Source organism: Balaenoptera borealis (assembly GCF_965194805.1).
Source record: "Balaenoptera borealis genome assembly, chromosome: 1".
NCBI classification, from domain to species: domain Eukaryota; kingdom Metazoa; phylum Chordata; class Mammalia; order Artiodactyla; family Balaenopteridae; genus Balaenoptera; species Balaenoptera borealis.
Genome location: NC_138860.1, coordinates 185,750,737 through 185,772,939, shown reverse-complemented (window position 1 = coordinate 185,772,939; position 22,203 = coordinate 185,750,737). Strand labels below are relative to the sequence as shown.

Below are 22,203 nucleotides of genomic sequence, written 5' to 3'. Positions count from 1 at the left end.
AAAAAAAAGATATACATGGTAAAAAGCCTTTCTATCAAAATGTTAAAGGTTATCTCTGTGTGGTAGAATTAAAGACGATTTAATTTTTCTCTTGGCATTTATCTATGTCTTCCTCATTTCCTACAATAAACATGTTATTACTTTTATAATTGGGAAAAAACAAGTGTAAAAAGAAAAGAGAGAGAAAGAAGCAGAGAAGAGACCAGGCCCTTGAGAAGCCCCGCTGCTTCCAGGCACCCACCAGTCCCTCCCGAGTGTACTTTCCACCATTTGGCTTCACTCATGTGATCTGAAGGCGTGTGAACAAGTGAAAACTCCCGGGACGGACAGTCGGGTGAGCGCTGTGCTCCAGGCCTCCCTTTCCCGAGCCACAGGAGACCCTCCTGCATTCCCCCCTGGAGGTGGTTCTGGATTTCTCCAGAAACCACACCCCAAGGGCACACTTACCCCAGGCCACTGACGATGGTGATCTGGACAGGATGAGATCTGCTCTCTCCTGCCAGAGCCGTGGTGGCCGCAAAAGAAAAGTCAGGAACCAGCTTTCTTCCAGTAAGAATTATTTTTAATGGTTTAAAAATGAGTCTGTACAAAACCAGCACCACCACTTGGTGCTTCCAGGCCATGGGAGGATCCCAAGGGTCTCTTCCAACACTATCTCTTTGGCCAATTGTACCTGAAACCTCTGTAGAGACAGCATGAAAACAAAAGGGTTAGTTCTTCCAGTTTGGCTGAACGTTGGCTCTCAGCCAGTTTATAAAACGTGGCGAACCTTATTCATGCAGAACTGAGGGAAAATGGACTGTCTGGGGGTTGCGAGAACTGAGTGGGGCAGCAATGTGCCCCGAAACTCCAGCGGACAAGAGCGGGGCCGGAACGGCCGAGCTGACCGAGATCTACAGGCAGGTCCCTCCTTTATGGCCACAGCCTGGGGGCGAGTCCTCTGACCTCAGGGTCTGCCTCAAGGATCAGGGTTTCACGCCTCTAACTAAAATATTCCTGAACAATGACAACCTACATTTGCTTACAGATTGTTTTTCTCATTCCTCAGAAACAAGCTGATCTAGGCAAACTTCAGACCTATTTGCTCTGAGGTGCCCCTGGGAAACTGTATGGTACCGGCAGAGCGCTGAGGGTGCCTGGAGCCCTGGGAGGCCGTGGCTGTGACTGGCATCCAGCGATCACCTCTCCTGTCCCAGCTAGTTTTCCAAATGACAAAGGGCGGGATCGGGTTGGGAGAGGCCCTCTGAAAGTCTTCCCAGGTAAGGCCTCGGGGCTGCTCACCGGGTTTCCCGGGCCACACCGGCCGTCTGGCACGTACCTGTCTGACTTTCCAGTTGGAAAGGACATGCTTTTGTTTCCCATCGACTGTTTAATTTTTTTGGCTGCAGTGCATTTCTGAAAAGAAGCCATTGAGGGTGAGTGACAACCATGACTGCAAGACACACAGGAAAACACCCCTGAGCTCAGATGGCCCATCAAGGACTCCAGCGCCACTGGTTTGACTTTGGTTTTCTTGCAACTGGACATTTCTGGGTGTTTCTGAAGGCAAGGCCATACAGATGAGCTACTGAAGAAACGGGAGGGCTCCACGTGGGCCTCGCCCCCCCCATGCCAGACGTCTAGCCATCCTCTGCTCTGACTGGCAGCAATGCCCAAGGGGGGCAAAGGCAGGCCACAGGGACGGTTTCGGCCTGTGGCTATACTTCCCATGGCAGCAAACAGTAACACCCTTCCAAATCACACACTCACTTCTATAGACTCTTTAAAACATTTTTTTCTTGCTAGAATAATTGATGGGTATTGTCTGTACTTGGGAAGAAATGAGGTGAGGGAAAAGATATGCAAAAAGGACTCCTAGATGGACCTATCTTCCGAGCAGTGGAAGAGGTCAATGAACACGCACCTCGAGCATGCTGGAGTTCTCAGTCTACTACTTACCTTGCCAGACTGTGGCTGCTTATTTGGGTCAAACTGGGAAGAAGGTGTGGATGTGCTGTCTCCTGAAAGGTAAGAGAAGAGAGACGCCGGTGATCGTGTGAGTAAGTGAAAACACACAACAGACTTACTACCGGGCCGGGGGCACAACATTCAGGCAGTGTGGGCCGTCAGTCCACTACCCCCTTACCGAGAGAAACTTCTGACTGATGTAACTTCACAGATCATGTTCCCAGTAGCTAAGGGCAGCCTGGAGACAAGGCTCATTTCTCACGGGTCTATTCTTAGGTCAGGGGCAGGTGGCTAAAGCACTGGCCACTTTACATCAAGGAAATCTATCTGGTTTCTGTGCAGGATGAAGCCACTGTCAGTAAACTGGGACCAGAGGGGACATTCCTGCAGAGAAGACTGCTGTGTTGCCCAGGAGGCTGCTCTATAGTCAGGAATGCCACCTACAGCCCCTTCAAAGTAGACAGGCTCTCACCGGCTCCGGAAGCACGGAGCTTCATCTCCTGGGCATCAGGTTTTCTCAACAAACCAAATCTTTAGAGAGAGAGAGAGAGAGAGAGAGAGAGAGAGTATGTGTGTGTGTGTGTGTGTGTGTGTGTGTGTGTGTATCTGTCTGTGAGAAAACGTGTTTCTGGGCACAAGCTCTTGTGAAGAAGGACGAAGCCACGATTAGAACAGACACCATCTTGCTGAACCACCAGAGCGGCTCCTACAAGTCAGTGCCAGGGGCTGAGGGAGGTGGGTTTCCGTCCGGTCACCACTGTGTCCTTGTCTTGCCCTCACAACTCCTGCTTCGGGCCAGGTCTCAGGCAGAGCTTCCGCTCCGCCGAAGGCCCGCTGTTTCTTTACCCCACAGCTTCCTCCCATGTGACACGGCCAGGTAGTCCTCGCAGGGCACCACTTCTGGCCTCACCAGCAAAAGCCTTGAAATCCGACTTGCTGTAGTCATATGGGGTAAAATCTTTTTCTGGTGGATCTGGGTCTTTTAGCTTCTTGGAAATTTTGAGTCGTTTCTTGTCTTGTTTCTGTTCTGTCGTCCTCGGGCCACTTGTTGTTCGTTCCCTCTTCTTGGCCGCGTTCTCTAGCTGTGGATTGAACAGACCCGTAAGAGAGCAGCACGCCCCCCCCGCGTGCCCCCCAGTGAGCACATCGCGAGGGACCCACCGCCTCCTGGGCTGTAACAACTGATTCGGTGATGGGGAGAGGAGCGCTGGTGGGGAGTCTGGGCGGGGCTACTGCCAGGTGGACCGAGACAAGCTCCCAGAGGGAGAATGACATCAGGCCACTTCGAAAGGCGGGGGCTGAGCATTCCAGAGTGTTCGGGTGCCGGGGAGCGAAACAGCTCCCAGGAGGAGTGGGACACAGAGCGGGCTCGAAGCCCTGTCTACTGCTACAGGACAGGGGCATGTTTATCCCAAACGCGGAGGGAGGAACAGCGAAGAGGGATGACAACGTCAACTTTCTCAAGGGGCACGAGGCAGCACTACTTGACAAGCCAGCACGAACTGGGAGGGAGCAAGCATTTAATCCAAAGCTGAGGGTAAGCCCTCCTGATGTTCGAGAAAAATCCTGACCGCAACCAGAAAAAGCAGAAAAAACAGCAGAAAAGCCAGCACGTACGGCAGCCTGCTGGCGGACGGACACGGCCTGCTCCGCTGCTGCTCTGTACTCCTCCTGGGCCTGGTCCCCGGCAGCTGCAAGAGAGAGAACCGTCTCTGTGCAGCCTCCGCCCTCCTCTGCCCGCAGCGGCCGCCCCAGCTCCGCGCGCCCTCCCTGGCCCTCAGCGCCCTTTGCTGGCCCCGCCCCACCCCCCCAAGTCCCCACAGGGTGGCTGCCGGGGGGCGCGGGCCCAGGCGCTCTTCTCATCGCCCGCCCCTCACGCACTGGCCTACGGGACGCCCCTGAGGATGCTGCGCCGGGACCTCGACTGTAACGCGTGAAGGACCAGAACCAGGACCTCGTCCGCCCCAAGCCGGCTCCCGCTTCAGCCTCACTGTCGACGGCGGCCCCACCTCCTCAGGCACTCAGGACGAAACCTCTCGAGTCCACGGACCACACCACACGTGAGTCCTCACCCAACGCCGTGGGCTTCACTACGGGCCACACCCAGGCTCTGACTTCTCACCGCCTGCTCTGCCCCCAGGCCGTCCACGCCGGCGTCCCCTCGCACCTGCATCCCGGCCCTGCCTCCTGACCGGACTCCCCGCCCTGCCCTCTGCGCGGCGTCCAGGGCGAGGCCTCCACAGCCTAACTCAGCGCGTGTCCCTCTTCTGCTCAGAACCCTCCAAGGCTCCCAACTCACTTGGAATACAAGTCCTGACAACGGACTCCTGCCCTCCGTCCTCCCCTCCTTCCCGCCTTCCTCACCCCCTGGGCCTCCTGGCCACTCTGAGCAGCACGGCGAGCTGGGGCCTTGGCCTCGCTGGGCCTCCGGTCCGGTACCCTCCCCCTGAGCGCGGCAGGTCTCTGCTCAACGTCACGTTCACCGACTGCCGGACGGAAGTAGCCCCGCGCCCCCTCAGGCCCACCCCTCAGCACTTCCTACCTCGCTCTCTGAGCGAGTACCCGCTGCCCTGACAGCTCGCACATCTGCCGGCTGACTGTCCGCCGTCCCTCAGCAGGGGGAGGCTGCGGAGGGCAGGGCTGGGTCTGCTTTGCTGTATCTGGCACTTCGTTGAGCGATTAAATCGACAGAACGACGTGCAAGGGCTGTTCCCTAACAAATGCGCTGAGTTTCTGAGGAAGCAAATGCTACGCTACCTGTTTGCTCAGCTGCCTTCTTCTTGGCAGTTTCTTTAGATTCTTTTTGTACCTGTACCTGGCTTGCCAGCTTCCAGCGGTTGCTGATCTATAATGAAAACAAACAAAACAAAAAAACTCCAGAACTCAGCCACCTAGGAATGCTTTATTTTTTTAATGAGGTGATGCAGAACATGCTAGCCTAGTAGCTACACACATTCTAGGTTGTAAGTTCCACATCTAACGACACACAAAAGAAAACCTCAGGCTGGCTTTATTTATAAGCTGCTTATTAAGAAGGACAAAGTACAGCTGTATCCCAGGCACTGGGCTGGATGCTCGCATATCCACCATCTCATTCAGTCCCTTCTGTGATCCCGGGACAGTGGCGTTAACATCACCCCTGCTTTACGGACAGGAAACAGTCTCGGAGAAGCTAAATAACTTGTCCAAGGGGCATGGTTAATAAATGGCGGAGATGGTATTCAAGGCACGGCTCCTGCAAGTCTGACGTGCTTCTTTAGGACACCACCTGTACCTGCGGCCCTAGAACGCATCTAGGTGACAGGAACCAGCAAGCACGGTGAGGGACGGATGGCTGCTGCGTGTGCCGCCACCAGTGGGGGAAGCCCTGCCTGACTCCCCGTCTAACAGCAGCAGGCTAACCACCAGTGACAGGGCGGAGGCCCATCAGGGTGTCGGCCTGATTCTCTTGCCTAAAGAAAGAGTGGTGCTGGGAGCAGAGGAAGGCAGGCCACCCATCTGACCAGAGCGCTACTTTCTGCAGGGAAGAAGAGGGCTTTTAACAGACAATTAACATGCGGGCTCCCAGGAACATCTCATGGGGACCCAGGGAAGATGTACTCTCATTCTTACTCATAATGCTGTTAAAAACAAACCACACAATATACGACAGAGTGTTTTAAAATTTAAGCTGTCACCTTTAAGAACCTTAAAGTAATATTCATATATAAAAACGCATCAAGCTGTACATTTCATATCTGTGTACTTTACACCAAGTAAATTAAACTTCAATTTAAAAAAACAAAAACCAAAGATCTGTTTCTTAAAAAGTTCCCCAATGCTTTCGAAAATCTGATTAAAGTCTGGCTGCTCTCTCTGGAAACAATGCTTATATATGAAGTGTTTCTTGCATTCACTTTCAGGGAGGTTCACAGATGGGCTTGTTTAAAACAGAAACCTGGTTTAAGAAATTAAAAAGTCCCCTTTTCTTAGAAAGTCACTCTTAGAAAGGGTGACAAATCCACTTACTTCATAGATTTTCGAAGATGGATCGAACTTTGCTGTCTGAGAAACGTGAGCCCGGGATTCTAGTGAAGGCAGAAACTGGAGAGACGGAGACACAGTCACGTTAACCGCTGAGAAATGGAATCCGGACCCAGAAGTCGATGGCGCTGAGATGGGAGTTTTCTTGCTGGTTCCATCTTAGGAGGCCTCAGTGTAAAGCATCAGCCTGGCCGCAGCTGCCTGGCCCTCAAGTGGGGTCTTCTTTTCGGCTTTGTCTCAAAAGACCTGACTCCAGGTCTCAACCCACTGCCGGGGACGACCTCACAGTTTTGAGGCTTCCAGTCTCTGAAGACTCTCAGCTTCTTTTCCAGGCAAAAGGCACCTACAGCTACAGAAAGCTCTGCCTCTTCTGTCAGCGCTTAACATACACAACCATTACTTACCATCCGAAATGGATTTTCAAAGGACTCCATTATGTTCTGGGCTTTTTTCTGTGCAACTGTTAATGGACTCTTTCCATTTTCTTCAGCACTAGGTTCCTGCAGGGACAGAAAATGATCACTCATGTAATCATTCTGTGACATTAAGATACAAGCAAGAGGATAACAGTAACAGTAATGATACTAACAGCTGACATTCATTCATTCATTCACACCATGCCACATGCAGGATTTTAGTTCCCCGACCAGGGATCAAACCCGTGCCCCCTGCAGTGGAAGCACGGAGCCCTAACTACTGGACCACCAGGGAATAACTTAAATTTATTTTTTTATTTAAAACTTTTTTGGGAGTTCCCTGGCAGTCCAGTGGTTAGGACTCGGCGCTTTCACTGCAGTGGCCCAGGTTCAATCCCTGGTTGGGGAACTAAGATTCTGTAAGCTGCAAAAAAACAAAAACAGAAACAAAAACAAAACCAAAAAAATGAAAACAAAAACAAACAAAAAACAGAACCCCCCAAAAAACCCAAAGAAAAACCCAAAAAACAAACTATTTTAATTTAAATTTTTTAAATTTAAGTATAGTTGATTTACAGTATTAACGACTAATTTTTTTAAAGCCTCCCCTATATATAAAGCACTGTAATAACCTGTAATAGCACACAGTAGGGTGTTTAATACCTATTTACTGAATCAATGAATTCTCACCATGTCCTTACAACCTATGAGCTATGTGGCATTATTCTCACCATCTTACAGATGAGGAAAGCGAGGCTGGGAGAGGTTAAGAAAGTCTTCCGGAGCCTTACAGCGAATAGGTGCAGAACAAGGATTTAAACCCAGGTCTGGCTGGCTCTAAAATGTGGGGTTGTAACCTGAAATTACCTGAAATTTAAAATCATACACCTTTATAGGTAACCAGTGAAATTATGCAACAGAATGTTGCTTCCACCTGGGTTCATCAGCATGTGCTATCCGTTGGCTTTTTCTGCAGTTAGGCTCCCTGCCACACAGGGCACGAGGGGATCCAGCATCCTTTAGACCAAGCACAGCGCTTACACATCCACACAGCCACAAGTTCACGCTCACATCTTTAGCTGCCTAATCACTTTGTGGCTCAATGAATTCTGCGGTCAACGAAAGCTCCTAGACTACTTTTCGCACGAAGCAAGACTAAATGTATGTAATTAAGTGAAAAGGAAAGTTCACTCCCGGGTGGTACATCTTGCAGGTGGTACTTCACCTCCCTGGCTTTGGCCCAGCATCCGAGTGTGATGGAATAGTTGTGAACGGTGATCCCGTAACCGACTGGACCACCAGCTTCTTAACCATCTGAACATCTGCTAAGCTTGATGCTTGTCTTTTTCCATACAGACAGTATTCTTGCTTCTCTTTCTCAGTTTCTTCTTTCTAGAAATTATGGTTTTTCCTTTCTACCACATCTATTGCTTGCTGTATTCAGAATTTTATCTGTGCATTTTCCTTTTGTCCCTGGTCATTTCAGTATCTGTCCATCCTGACCAACAAATGCACCTTGGTCTTCCTGTGCAAACACCTGCAGCTCAAGTCACTGGCGGAAAGGAGAAGCGTGCTGGGTGGGATAGACCGGGATAAGCTCTGTCGCATCCCAGCCCGATTCCAGGAACACGGCTGGGCTCAGGCAGGCCACAATGATGGAGTCACTACCTACCAGGACTCAGCCTCTCTCTGGGATGGGGAACAAGCTCCTACCCACTTCCTAGTGCCTGATCTCCTGCAGCTCACTTCCTCTAACGAGCCAGACTGGAGAAAATGCTCTTTAAATCTTCTCTTTTTCATCCAAAGCACATATAGGTGGTGCTGGCGGCTGTCAGGAAGGTATACGCATAACACACTCTTCACTGGAGAGATCACTCCATCCCTTCCGGGAATCAGGGTGAACCGTCCCTTGACCGTGGATGTTCGGGAAAAGTCCCTGCTTACGCGTCCCTGGAGCCCACACCGGCTTCCCTGCGGGGCCATTGGTGAGTATTGAGATGTCAACCCTCCCTTGAGGATCTCCTCATGCAGAGCGCACAGAGAATCCTCTGCCACCTCTCCAAGACCTCGTCAGCGCAGCAAACACCACCTGGCTGGTGGCCTCCATGCCCACTCCCACCACCGCTGGCCTCTGCTTCTGGTGCTCGGCTCAGAGGTGGCCATGGCACTCCAGGCAGACAGCCTGTGTGATAAACCCAGTACATCCCCCCAGTCTGTCTCCCCTCCCCGAAGATGTTACTCACGTTAAATAACGTGATGACAGCGGTAGCGATAAGGCATCCGGTGTCCGGCAGGGCCTCCTCTTCTTCTTGGGCAGTGGGGAGGCCCTCCTGCTTCTGCACCGGCACAGGCCCTACAGGGAGGGAAGTCAGCACGGTCGAAGCCTGTGGGATGGCACACCAGGCGGCCCCAGCTGTCCAGGATATTCCAGAGGGCTTTTCATTACCACTGGTTGCAGTGAGAGGACAGCCATCTGACGGGGCGTGGGAGCAGTCGTGGGGGCCGAAGAGAGCATTCTCCAACCTCTGCATCAAAAAGAAAGCACCAGGCTGGCACGAACAACCTGCAAGCAGGGGGCAGCTTTCTGCCCGAGGTGTCAGGCCCTGGTGTCTGTCAGGGAGGTTGGGTCCGCGCTGGCTTGGACTGATGTCTCCCCCAAAGAAGCAACAACAAACACATCACGGTACCTCAGGGTTGGGTGGTGGCCCGTTCTTCCTCACTCCAGCTGCAACTTCAGACTGAAGAGTAAAAACAAAGAGAATTTGAGGAAAGTTCCCGAAATTTGATGATACACACATTTTTTTCCCCTCAGCGCAGATGGGTCTGTTCATTAGACGGTGTTTTTCTCAAGAGCCCAGAGATTTTCTCTCATCCCTTCATCCCTTCCAGTGCCTGGCACTATAATTACTTAGTGTTCAGTAATTATTTGTTGGATGAAAGAATAAAACCTTTTATCGTAACAAGGCACACTGTGGAAGGATTCCAAAGAGTTTGATAAAGATTCTTTTCTTGTCACCAGCGTTTCTCTCTTTGCTTGGAAAAAGTATAGAGCCAAGAAAGAAATTTTAACGTGAAGACAGTAAATGTGTTTACCCTCAGATTCTCTTCTTTTTCACCTTTTCAAAGGGGCTGATTTTAAGTCTTCTGGAATCAATAATCTTTCAAAAAATTATAAACATGATTTACCACACACTGATACTACTGAGACAAAACATTAAAAACTGTCCCAATAAAACACAAATCAAAACATGCAAATTCACCTGACATCGTGTATCATCTACACAAGAGCAGAGGCGTGCTGGTGTGCGCGTGCCCGTGTGTCGCCCATACACCTGACATCGTGTATCATCTACACAAGAGCAGAGGCGTGCTGGTGTGCGCGTGCCCGTGTGTCGCCCATACACCTGACATCGTGTATCATCTACACAAGAGCAGAGGCGTGCTGGTGTGCGCGTGCCCGTGTGTCGCCCATACACCTGACATCGTGTATCATCTACACAAGAGCAGAGGCGTGCTGGTGTGCGCGTGCCCGTGTGTCGCCCATACACCTGACATCGTGTATCATCTACACAAGAGCAGAGGCGTGCTGGTGTGCGCGTGCCCGTGTGTCGCACATACAGACGCAGATGTGTGGATCTAGATTATGGGCTGGGGACCCTGCTCTCGCCTAAATTTTCCTGAACGTTAGCATCTCCTTCACAGTTAGCTCTTTCTGAATTCCCCTCTTCTATCCAAGGTTCTCATGTTTCCCATCACCTCGGCTTTATATATGAACTGTCCTTGACTCCACCTCCGTTATTTCCAAATCCACTTGCCAGTCAGAGAACACCTCTAAAGCACTTAGCACGGTGCTCCAAAAGAAATGGCAGGGGATTCCCTGGCGGCCCAGTGGTTAGGACTCGGCGCTCTTACTGCTGAGGGCCCGGCTTTGATCCCTGGTCCGGGAGCTAAGATCCCACAAGCCACACGGTACAGCCAAAAAAATGAAGAAAAGAGATGGCAGCTGTTGTCTCCATCTGTTATTAAGTCCCATCGATCCTTCTTCTGAAGATGCTTCTTGTACCCGTCCTTTGCTTCCCATTTCTGTGACCAACACACTCACCAGGGCACTACCACTTCACTCTGGACCACTGCCCGTTTCCCAAAACAAGCTCTCTGTGCTGAGAGCCCCACTCCATTTTACCCCGCAGGGTTAACTGCCTCCGAACAACAGCTAACCAGCCCATCAGACATCATTAGACATCACTGACCGTTGGATGATCAAAGATAAGGTCATAAAAAAAGAAGGATGAAGCTTCAGGTTTTGATTATCATAAAGATACACCCACTGGATTTCCTAAATCCTATTATGTCTTCAGGATTTTTTTAGAATGGAGACCATAAGGAGTAAGACACTGGCAGACAGAGTTGAGAACCTGCTGAGTTGGGAACGTTTGGCAGAAAAGCTTTCTTACCTTGAGCAGGGGCATCTCTCGCGCCTGCTGAACTAAAAGATGCATTTCATTGATCTGCTGCCGTACAAGAGGTGGCACAGGGTTGCAGCAGGCTACGATGCCCTGAGGCTCCCTGAAGGCAAGCGAGAACACACTCAACTCAACGCCTGGGAACACAGCCCTCAAAGGCTCCAGCAAAGAACAATAACTAGATAAAGCCCGAGCACGGAAGGCTCAGGTGAACACCAAGGGAACCCCGTCACGTCAGGGCAGCCCAGCCAGCTGCTCCTGGACGTGCTCCCGGCTGCACTGATCCTTGAGCAGACAGCCTCGTACAGCTGCCTCCTGCTAACTGGGGGAGCTGGAAAGAAGGGCCGCAGCTCTGCTGTACTGCGATTCTGCAAGGAGGTGATAGAAGATTACGAACTTTGATTCTCTGCTTATACTTCAATTAACATCATGAAACATGTAAAATCATAAGACAGCTTAATTTGGAAGAACGTACAGACATTTTCCTTCCTTGTAAGTGGATGCTATAGGCTCAGAGACTTACATGGGACTCAGTATAAGGCATATCCACTGAAACAGTTCCAGTTCACAAGTTTTACTGCCTGAATGGCAGCCCAAGGGCAGAGATTCTGCATTCCTTGGCGCTAACTTCCTAGAGCACTAATCTTCTCTGAGTCAACAGCCTTGAGGCACTAACAATCAGGGAAGCTGGATTCTGAAGGACAACTTTTCTCCACTGAGAAAGTCAGAGCATATTAATCAGGTCTCACTCACTTGGGCAGTTCCTCAGCTATCTTTAGCATCATGTGGTTTGGCAGGACATATCTGGAATAAAACACACAAGAGGATCACATTAAATTCAGCCAACAAGTTCCACTATATGCTATAACCCTGGGAAAACAACCAACTTTCATGGCAAAAAGGAAAAAGAGTCCATTATTTCCTTGTTACCAGACCTGGCAAGATTAAAAGAATCTCTAGTCTTTTACCCATAACTTTCATCTTCCCTGCGAGCTGTCTTATCCCTCCAGGCAAACAGCAGCTGAAAGGCCGTTAGTTGCTGTGTGTTGAGATGTTTCTTTTGCTTCCTATACAGTTCCAGGTAAGATTCATCCGTGAAGATAGGTTTGATGAATTTCTGTAAAATATTAGCAAATATTCAAGATCAGTGGGAATCAATAGCGTGCCCTGGGCTCTTCAAGACATTGGGCTCTTTTCATGAATGGAAAGACCAAAGCAAAGAACAAGGACCTGAGCGGAACCGGGTGTCGGGCTTTACCTTGAGGCAGATGTCACGGCTCCGCTGCCACTCCACCTGCAGCTGCGTGGGCTGCTCATTGCCGCGCTCCCACAGCTCCATCCTCATCTTATCATAGATGTAAAGCAGGTAATGAGTGTCATCTCGGGCATAGTTGAGCATTTCCTCAGGCAGAGGTCTAGAGTCGCAACAGAGAACATTGTTTCACACCTTTCCCCCTGGGCGGCAATTCAACTTGTCTACACTGCTGGAGCTAAGACATTTTTGGTTGCTTCTGATATCAAAGATTCTCTCCCAGCCAATACTACAGTTCTACCAGCATCTCCTGCATCTTCATATGACAAGCCACTCTTTTCACAGCTGGGTAGAAAGGGCGGCAGGGCAATGATGTGGTTAAAAATAAGGGCCCTGCTGTCCTGAGTTTGAATCTTAGCCCAGTGTATGGCACGTGGCATGGGTTAAATAACAGGTAATGGTTTTTAGATTTCATCATTTTCATCTTACATTTGGACTTTACTAGATTCTCTTTAGAAATTCTGGCATGAGAAGTGGAGAAAAGCTTGGTGCTTCTCCATACAACAGTTGCAACCTCAAAGAGGAAGCCGGCCATCTGAAAATGACCAAGGTGAGCAAGAATCCCACAAAGTATGGCCAAGACTCTGTTACAGCCTTTGACTATAGTAAACACTGACTACAAGGCTAATTCAACTCTGTACCTTAGAATTCTCTCACACCTATGCGAGACCATCTCACACATACACAAGCACCCCTACCGGGGAGATGTGAGTCACAAACAAGAGACTGGCGTGGACAAATGCTGACATGGTGTGGCTCTTTCAACTACTACTTCATGAAGCATAATGCACTATTTGTTTATCTAAGATAGTAATTCCCAGCTTTTTCAAATAGGAAGCATTTTTGTAACCAATCCATTTAAAAATTTTAAAATTCTTCACATTACAGAACTAAAATGAAACTTACTAGCATTCCCCTCTATGTAACATAACCAGCCCAACATAAACTTCACTGTTATTCTAAAACTTCCAGTTGTCTTTATGCCACCAAAAACAACTGGAGAAAAGCCCAAGGACATTCAACAGAAGATTCAAATGGTGTTAGAGCCTGCACAAAGGTCTCCAGGAGTGGGAGTTAATGAACGCCCAGGCCTTCTTCCGCCGTCCCCATTTCCTGGTCAAGAACAAACTAACCGTATTCTCCAGTCGGCCAGCTGATATTGCTTGTTTGATTCCACGTTGCAGTAGAGCTTCAGCAGATGGTCGAGGGAGTGCCTGCCCAGGTTAAGAAGGCGTGCTGCCTGATGGGTATCAAACATGTTTACCACGTACAACCCAAAGTCCTTCTGTAGCCATTCTATGTCTGAATCGGCACCGTGGAAGACCTGAAAACAAAACTACAGTCATGCAGTACAGCGGCCCAAGCCCACTTATACTCTGAAATGAACTCTGCCCCTAGGTTATTAGAACACTGGAATTAGAAGCCAGGATAAAGATGAAGATGGGTTCAGTTTTAAATGCCTCTTTTAATTTGGGCCACAGCCTCCTGCACTCCTAATTGCGTACTCGTAACCGCTAACAGCTGATGACTCTAAGAAAGCTGCTCTGCCAGCTTCCAGGGCAGAGTCATTACGTCCAAACAATCCTCAGAGCACGGGCTCACTGCAGCACTCATCCAGGCGATTTAACATTTGTCTGCGCGGTAACGAGCTAAGTCTTAGCTCTTCTAACAGGGGTTTAGAAACAAAAGCAGTTGAGCATGTGGTACCCTAGTGTGAAGTTACTGTTATTTCTCTCAACTTTATTGGGTCTACGTTGAAATGATGAAAACAGTCAACTGAAAAGCACCTAAATCTTGCACTCACATGCAAGAGTGGGAAAAGGCTGGCTGACCTTAACAATAGATGGGTCTGTGAGGCTCTCATTGAGAATGTACATGTCACTGCGAAGCTCCAGGGTGTCAACGATGAAGTCTTCTGTCCGGGTGGAAATCTGCATCAGGCAGGTGAGCCCTAGGAAGCTCCGGTAAGAGTGGTGCTAAAACACACAGAAAGAAGGGAGAACAGGAGAAAAAGGATTTTACCAGGCTTACCTCTACCGATTTTGAAGTCAGTTATAAAGCAGAGTAATATAATTAATTGTTACCAAAAAGTAGATTTAAATTAGTATTAATTTTATATTTCTTGAGTAGGTGAACTCACAGGAAATGTAAAAATTTCATTCCAGGTCATTAACAAGTTACCTCCAAGTCTACAGCAAATTCTTGACACTTCAGGAGCTTTTCATTGAGTTCCACTAGTTCATCCAGCGAGGACACGAAGTGGCAGGGTGTCTCTGCTACAGGTCTGTATAACTGCATCACAGAAGTACGGGCAGAAAGAGAAGGCTGTCAAGAATCATCTTTTGGGGCTTCCCTGGTGGCGCAGTGGTTGAGAATCTGCCTGCCAATGCAGGGGACATGGGTTCGAGCCCTGGTCTGGGAAGATCCCACATGCCGCGGAGCAAATGGGCCCGTGAGCCACAATTACTGAGCCTGCGCATCTGGAGACCGTGCTCCACAACAAGAGAGGCCACGATAGTGAGAGGCCCATGCACCGCGATGAAGAGTGGCCCCTGCTCGCCGTAACTGGAGAAAGCCCTCGCACAGAAACGAAGACCCAACACAGCCAAAAATAAATAAATTACTTAATTAAAAAAAAAAAAAAAGAATCATCTTTCATGAAAGTACCAAAATTACGAGTTCACGAAATAGTCCAAAGTCATAACCTTCCACTTTAAAAAAATTTAAGGAAAGCCAAAATTACATCCACTCATCTATGTATTTGATTCTTCCTGGGCTACCTGGGTACCATCCATCAGCTAAGGTTGGGCACTTACCTGAGGCTCTGGCTTTTGAAGGACTGAGTCTGGTGGAGTGAAGTGATCTAGTTCGTACTGATAAGGATGTGCAAACCTGCATCAATAAAACAAAAAGAAAAATCTTTTTGATTAATTCCATGATTCAAGGAAGAACAACTGCTTTAATCCAATTCATAAAAACAAACAAGAAAAGACCATTGTGAAAATATTTTAAAAAGCATCATTGTTTCAACGACGATTCAAGTGCATCAAAAAAAAAAAAAAATTGGGTGAAACTTGTTCACCCTTAAAGTATGATAATTCAAAATCGATTCATTTATAAAGATTTGAGCACTAATTGGCCAAACACTACGGTTGCTGTTGTGGATGATACAGAAAGGTGAAACATGTAATTCCTTGTGGTTTGGAATAACGAATCTGTGAGGTGAGAAAGGGTGGTCAATACCTCAGTTGGTCACATACCAAATGATGTATTTTTTTCAGTTCCTCTATCAGATACTTGCATAAAAATCCTAAGTCTCTGAGTTCCTTGAGGGCAGGGCTGCCTTTCATTACCTTTATTTCTCTAGCACTCAGCTAGTGGCCTCACAGTGCAGAGCTGGGGCTGAGGCACAAACGCTCAGACACTCTGGCTGCGTGTGGGAAAAAGACCAACACTGATGAAGTTTTCATCACCGTTTTTCTTTAAACTGATATCAAAGTCCTCTGGTCTGTTTTAAGCAAAGTTTTTCCAAGATGCTTATCCTGCCAGTGAGAAATGTCTTTTCTGTACTGAATTTATTGGTGAGCATTACCTTCTTGCTTGAATCCACACCTAACAAGAAAGGCAGAGTGGTACAAAGGAAGGACAATTTTAAGAAAACCTGGGCTTAACGTTCTAGTTCTGTGGGAAGTTAGCACCCCTAATTTTGTTTTCTCATCTGCCCAACGGGGACGAGAGCAACTGGCAGCTCTCAGGGCTGCGTGAGACGGTGCTTGTGCGAGGCCCTCTGCGAACACAAGCAGGAGGTTTAATTGGTAAGATGCACGTCAGGATAAGGTGAAGAAAGTCACCCACTCCGCAGATTCTGTTCTCGTTCACACGTTTTCCAAAAGTGACACAGAGTGAAAATGCGGCACGAGGACCAGGACCCACAGCGGGACGTTCAGACGGGCAAACACTTACATGTCCTGCTCCACCTGCTGGGTTCTCTGCTGATGGATGAAATCCGCCAGGGCTGGGGGGACATCCAAGTCCTCAGGCCGGTCCTGCGGGCGCTCCCGCCTTTCTTTAGAGAGCGCTGGAGACCCAAGCAGCGACAAAGACACATTCACATCTTGTCTAGTTATGGAGGGTGAACTGGCTCCCTCTGAATTTGAAGAAAGGAAGGTGGGAGGGATACCTTTTCCCCTTGATTTGTTTTTGTTGGGCAGAGTTGGCACTACTTACCCTGAGGGAGGGGTTTCTGAGCATTGGGCTTGATGAAGATTTTAGGAAGAAATGGCGTGTTGGAATTGTCAATCTTCTCTCGGAATTTAAGCTGAGGTCGGATGATGTTTTTTGCATGAAGCAGCCGGAATGTTTCAGATTTTGTTTTTTTGCTACATTCTCCTGCCTATGATCAACAAATATAAATACTTTATAACACAGCAACTTGATGAATTAGAAAACTAAATTCCAATTTATGCCTTCCAAGGACCACTCATTTAAGAATGCATGTGTGTGTGAGACTGGGGGGTTAGACAAGAGGGTGTAATTAGCTTGTGTCTGTTTATGAGAACAAGTTAGGCAGTGGCCAGTTCTGTGTCCAATAAGTTAAAACAGAAATGCAAATCAGAATGCACAAGGGCCCTACTGCAAAGCTGACACTGAAAACTCTAGTTCACCTGGAAAGCAGCCCTCACCTTCCGGTTCCAGCTGGACACTATGGTTTTAGGGACCTGCAATCCTGCAGGGAGGACAGGCTGTTGATTCTTATTTACACCTGATGCTTCATCCAGTAAAATGCCCTAAGAGCAAAAGAGATATTAATTTAGTATCTTCCTTTCAGGGTTAACAGAGCTAATTACCTAAAATTTTTTCGAAATACGTTCAGAGAATTATGTGCGAGAGTACACACTTATAAGGGTGGATCACTGTAGGAGAGGTGATTAGAGAGTCATCGCAAATAACTGAAGCATTATTTGCTCCCACGACAGGGCAGTAATCAGGCACTCCCTACCCCTGATCAAGTCTCTTTACAGTTCTGAATTGGGCTGAAAATTCAAAAGTGATTCAACAGTATGATGTGGCCCACTAAAATAATTAAAAAGACCCTAGACTGTATTAAACATAGAGGTATGGTATTTAGAGTGAGAATGAAGCGTGTCCTGATCTACTTTGTAAAGATGTGGAATCTCAGTTTGGGCACCATTAACAGAGGTGCACCCAGTTGATAAATGCCAGGACTTGAAATCATAAAGTATGAGAAACCACTGAAAGACCTGTGGGCATTTAGACCATGGAAGAGATAACTTCAAGGGACAGGAGAGCATGATTTAAATATCTGCAGGACTGTCACATGGCTGAGGGTTAGATGTGTTTTGGACAATCTCTGTGTATTTCTGTAAAGAATGTAATACTGTAGTATTAGGTGTAAGTAGACAGTCAGCTAGATCAAATGATTCACATCCCCCTCCAATTATGCAAGTCAGGGTGTTTAGCAGACTGTGGATAATAGTAAAAATAGACTAAATTTTGGTAGGGATCTGTATCCAGAGGCCTCTTCTCTTGCAACAAAATGGGATTTGCAAATCTGGAAGGTAGATTACTAATATGGCACTTTAAAAATAGCCTTCCCCTGGGGCAGTGATACTCTGAAGTGATATATCTGAAGACAAGTGTGTTATTTTTGGGAAAAAGAAGCCAACTAGCAGAGGGAGGGAATGTCATTACAGGCCAGAAATGCTAAACTTCCTTTCTTTTCATTTCCTAAGGTGCTTGGGTTTCTTTTCATATTTAATAATACTGAATACATATTTAATAATAATGAAAGCTCTTCATTTGTTAGTAACCTGAAGAGTAATGTGAAATACTCACCACTCTTTCCAGAATAACATCATTGGTATCAACTAGCAAATCAAACTTGTCCTCCAGCTCAGTCACTTTATTCTGATCCTTAATGTTGCTTCGACACCCATGGTACTGCATTACCCTACTCATGCTAGAAAGGACAGGAAAACCAAAATCAGTTTGTATACTTTTATTCATTTGTTTACAATCTAGGAGAAAGCTCCCAAGACTTGGCTCAGACTATTCCCAATACTTTTTGATCAAACTAATAAAACCTGCACCCTTTAGCAAACAACATTGCTAGTTGAATGGCACTGGGCAATTCACTAAATCTCACGAAGACTTATTTTTCTCATCTGTTATTTGAGGGGGTGGAAGAAACTATCCCAAAGTTTCCTTTAAATTCTAAAAAAATATGTATAACACTATGTAAATAATGTACTCTGCATTCATTGTTTTAACATGAAATCTAAAACAGATTCTCTAATTCTGTCATGCAACAGTTAAACAAAATCAATGTTTGTGTAATGCCTGTCCTAATACACTTATTAGAAAGCTATTACTAAAAAAGAAAAAAAAAAAAAAAAAAGAAAATAGATTAAAAAAAAAAGAAAAAGAAAGCTAATACTTATGACTTTCCAAGTTGTGTGAGAGAATCTTGGATCTAGGTTTTCAAGTCCCATATTAATTAAAAAAGATTCATTGTCTATAGCTGCAATAGTCAATATATATATTTTAAAAGTAAAACTCAAAATTTACCACGTAACATTTCCCTAATTAACATTTCCCACTGTCTCGTTTTTACATTTTATAGCTCTAAAGCACAGAAAATTATGGTAAGAAAAAAACAAATTTCAGGAAAAATCATCTACTTCTTTATAGTCTTTTCTTTCAACATGAGAAACCAATATATAGTACTTACCACTGAAGCAACCTGTCTCCCTGTGTTTCACAAAATGCCAGGAAGCCAGGAAAACTTCGGTAAAAATCATACTCATCACCAAACTGTGGTAGGCCCCCAGATGCCTTGGTGACTGCCACCACTGCCCCAAGAGCAAACTGTCAAAAACCAGAAAAACAAGCATGTTTTAGACACGGATCACCATTCATTCAGCAACTCATTTTTTTCAAGATCTACTATATATAATGAATTGTGCTAGATGATGAAGACCTTCATGCATCCAACAAATATTCATTTACTGCCGATTTTACACCAAGCCCTTATGATACAACAGTGAACATGAAACCAAGTTTTGGAGCTTACATTCTTGGGAGAGTGGGGAGAGAAAGAACAAATACATATATAATATGACTAATATTCAAAACAGCCTGGGTTTGAGTCTTGGCTCTACTACCTATTGACTGTGACCTTGGGCAAGTTATTTTATTTATTTGAACCTCAGTTTCCGCCTTTGAAAAATAGGCATAAGGGGGACTGGTGGCGCAGTGGTTAAGCATCCGCCTGCCAATGCAGGGGACACGGGTTCGAGCCCTGGTCCGGGAAGATCTCACATGCCGCGGAGCAACTAAGCCTGTGCGCCACAACTACCGAGCCTGCGTGTCACAACTACTGAAGCCTGTGTGCCTAGAGCCCATGCTCCGCAACAAGAGAAGCCACTGCAATGCGAAGCCCATGCACCACAACAAAGAGTAGCCCCCGCTCACCGCAACTAGAGAAAGCCCACGCGCAGCAACGAAAACCCAAGGCAGCCAAAAAAGTAAATAAATAAATAGATGTAATCTCTCACTATTAAAAAAAAAAAAAAGAAAAAGAATCCGCCCGCCAATGCAGGGGACACGGATTCGAGCCCTGGTCCGGGAAGATCCCACATGCCACGGAGCAACTAAGCCCGTGCGCCACAACTACTGACCCTGCGTGCCACAACCACTGAAGCCCCTGCGCCCAGAGCCCATGCTCCACAAGAGAAGCCACTGCAACGAGAAGCCCGTGTACCGCAACCAAGAGCAGCCCGCGCTCACCGCAACTAGAGAAAGCCCGCGTGCAGCAATGAAGACCCAAAGCAGACAAAAATAATAAATAAATAAATAAATAAATAAATAAAAATTAAAAAAAAAAAAAGTATAAGGGACTTCCCTGGCGGTCCAGTGCTTAAGACTCTATGCTTCCACTGCAAGGGGCACGAGCCACGTGGTGCGGCATGAGCCATATGGTGCGGCAAAAAAAAAAAAAAAAAAAAGACAATATAAGAATATTCTAGATCTTTTGGATGAGCAATTTAGAATGGCTACTGTCCACAACTGGACTAGTGTTTATGGCTCAGTTAGTGCCAAGTAGGTCTCTATTTTAATTGTTGTGTGATAATGAGAAAAAACCTGAAGTGGCTGTCATAGGTAAATGACGGTTGGTCATATCAAGGCCAGCTGACATTACTGTGAGTTGTGTAACAAATGTATTCCAAGAAAAAAAAAAGAGAGAGAGAGAAAGATGGGAACTTGAATCATGGTGGGGTACATGGTAGCGCTGAGCCACCTAATCAGGACCATGGCTAGTGGCCAAGGAACTATTCAGAACCAAATAAATGAATTAATAACAACATCTGCTAATGATAAATTAGATATAATGTGAGTGGCGTTTTGGAGGATCTGTAGTGCTAACTTACAAACTATTTTAGTTTCATGGTCTTGTGAGAGCTATGCATGAGGTGTTTAATCAGGTTTGTTTGTTCATATTTAAGCACCATTAGACAAATAATCTAAATGAACTCTATGTTCCTTCGAGGAGGCATTGATAAATGTTCTATGGCACCTCCAGGAGGGACACTCGGTGGCAGCTGTAACAGGTGACATTAAACCCAGGGTTTGGGATTATGTAGGATTGGACCTCAGGAGACGGAAGAAGGGCCATCCCGGCCGCGGGAGGCGTAAAGCAGCCAAGTCTCTCCGGAGAGTTGGTTGAGTGGCTCAGGCCTGGGCGGGGTCGGGGTCGCGAGGGCTGGGGACATCAGGGTGACCAGGAAGCCCTCCCCACGGGGCGGAGACGGCTCTCCATACTCGGCACTGCATGGGCTCAAACGGGAGATCAAGGACCCTGGGGAGTGTGGCGTCCCCCAGTGTCAGCGTGCGAGGCCCCATCCCCGGAGGATGAAGACTGTGCCCGGAGCGGGCAGCGGCCCCTAAACCCCCGCCCGGGGCTCGGCTGCAGCTTGCACGCGGCCGCGTAGGCGGCCTCCAAAAGGGTCCGCGCCTGCTTCCGGTCAGCCGCGGGCGGCTCCCTGTGCCCCCGAGGCCTCACGAACTCACCTTCACGAAGCTGTCTGCATCGGGGAAGCCGGGCAGCACCATCTCCCCGTCAGACTTGGTCGCGCTCGTCGCCGACTGGGCCTTGGACTCTCGGGGACCGGGAGGCGCCATTTTTCCAGCTTGCACGGCTTTTCTCGCGAGAGTGCCTCAGCCAACGCGACGTGCACGCACTGCGCATGTGCGAAGGCTATTCTTGAGTTGGGGCGGTATCAGTTCTGAGTACCCCACCCAGGGACCTTGACCTTTTTCCTTAATCTCATATTACTTCATGCCAGCAACCCAGTGATTTACGGTAAGACCTGGAGGACCCAATTATTCTTATATTTAAAGCCTGCTCCTCCCAGGCTCTGGTTCCGTGGCCCCCTCACTCACTTGATTTGACTCCCGCAGTTATCCCCTCTCTGGCGTCATCTGTCTTTTCCCTCGCTGCTGGTTCATCCCTAACAAACTACAAGTATGCTGGCATCTCTCCCAAATAAAAGACAAGACAGAAAACAACACTCCACCCCACACCTCCTTCCAGCTACCGTAACATTCCTCTTGCCCTTTATAGGTAAACTTCTAGAAAAGGCGTCTATATGTTCCTACTGTAGTTACCTCCAGTTCTCTGGAACTGAATCAAAGGTTCCTCCCCATCTACGTCTTAAGGCACTTAGTGTGAACTCAAACATTTGTTACATGAATGCCTGGAAGAGCTCTTGTTAGGAGGTTGGCAGTATTAGGCAGCTCAGGGGTGGATTTGGGAAACCCAGCAGGGTGTGTCCTCTTTCCTAAGATCAGGAGTGACACACCCTTAATACAATTTGTTTGGCTTAGTAAATGTTAGCGCTTATCTTTTTTTTTGGCTGCACCTCACGGCTCACAGGATCTTAGTTCCCCAACCAGGGATTGAACCCAGGCCCCAGCAGTGAAAGCGCTGGAGTCCTAACCACTTGACTGCAGGGAATTCCCA

At 47.6% G+C, this 22,203-nt stretch overlaps 1 protein-coding gene across 1 annotated transcript; it reads right to left on the bottom strand.

The window, feature by feature from the left end:
* Nucleotides 1-540: 540 nt before the first annotated feature.
* Nucleotides 541-21,409, bottom strand: EXOSC10 (exosome component 10). The gene is made up of 25 exons (XM_082381139.1): nt 21,252-21,409; nt 18,913-19,049; nt 18,018-18,141; nt 16,844-16,948; nt 16,389-16,554; nt 16,125-16,239; nt 14,978-15,053; nt 14,343-14,453; nt 13,994-14,137; nt 13,295-13,485; nt 12,108-12,264; nt 11,818-11,966; nt 11,603-11,653; nt 10,841-10,952; nt 9,074-9,124; nt 8,833-8,911; nt 8,630-8,739; nt 6,375-6,470; nt 5,956-6,030; nt 4,705-4,792; nt 3,565-3,638; nt 2,858-3,029; nt 1,939-2,000; nt 1,319-1,395; nt 541-682 (listed from the first exon to the last, which is right to left on the bottom strand). The coding sequence occupies exons 1-25, from the start codon at nt 21,360-21,362 to the stop codon at nt 652-654; spliced, it is 2,664 nt and encodes an 887-aa protein (XP_082237265.1). The 5' UTR covers nt 21,363-21,409; the 3' UTR covers nt 541-651.
* Nucleotides 21,410-22,203: the final 794 nt, after the last annotated feature.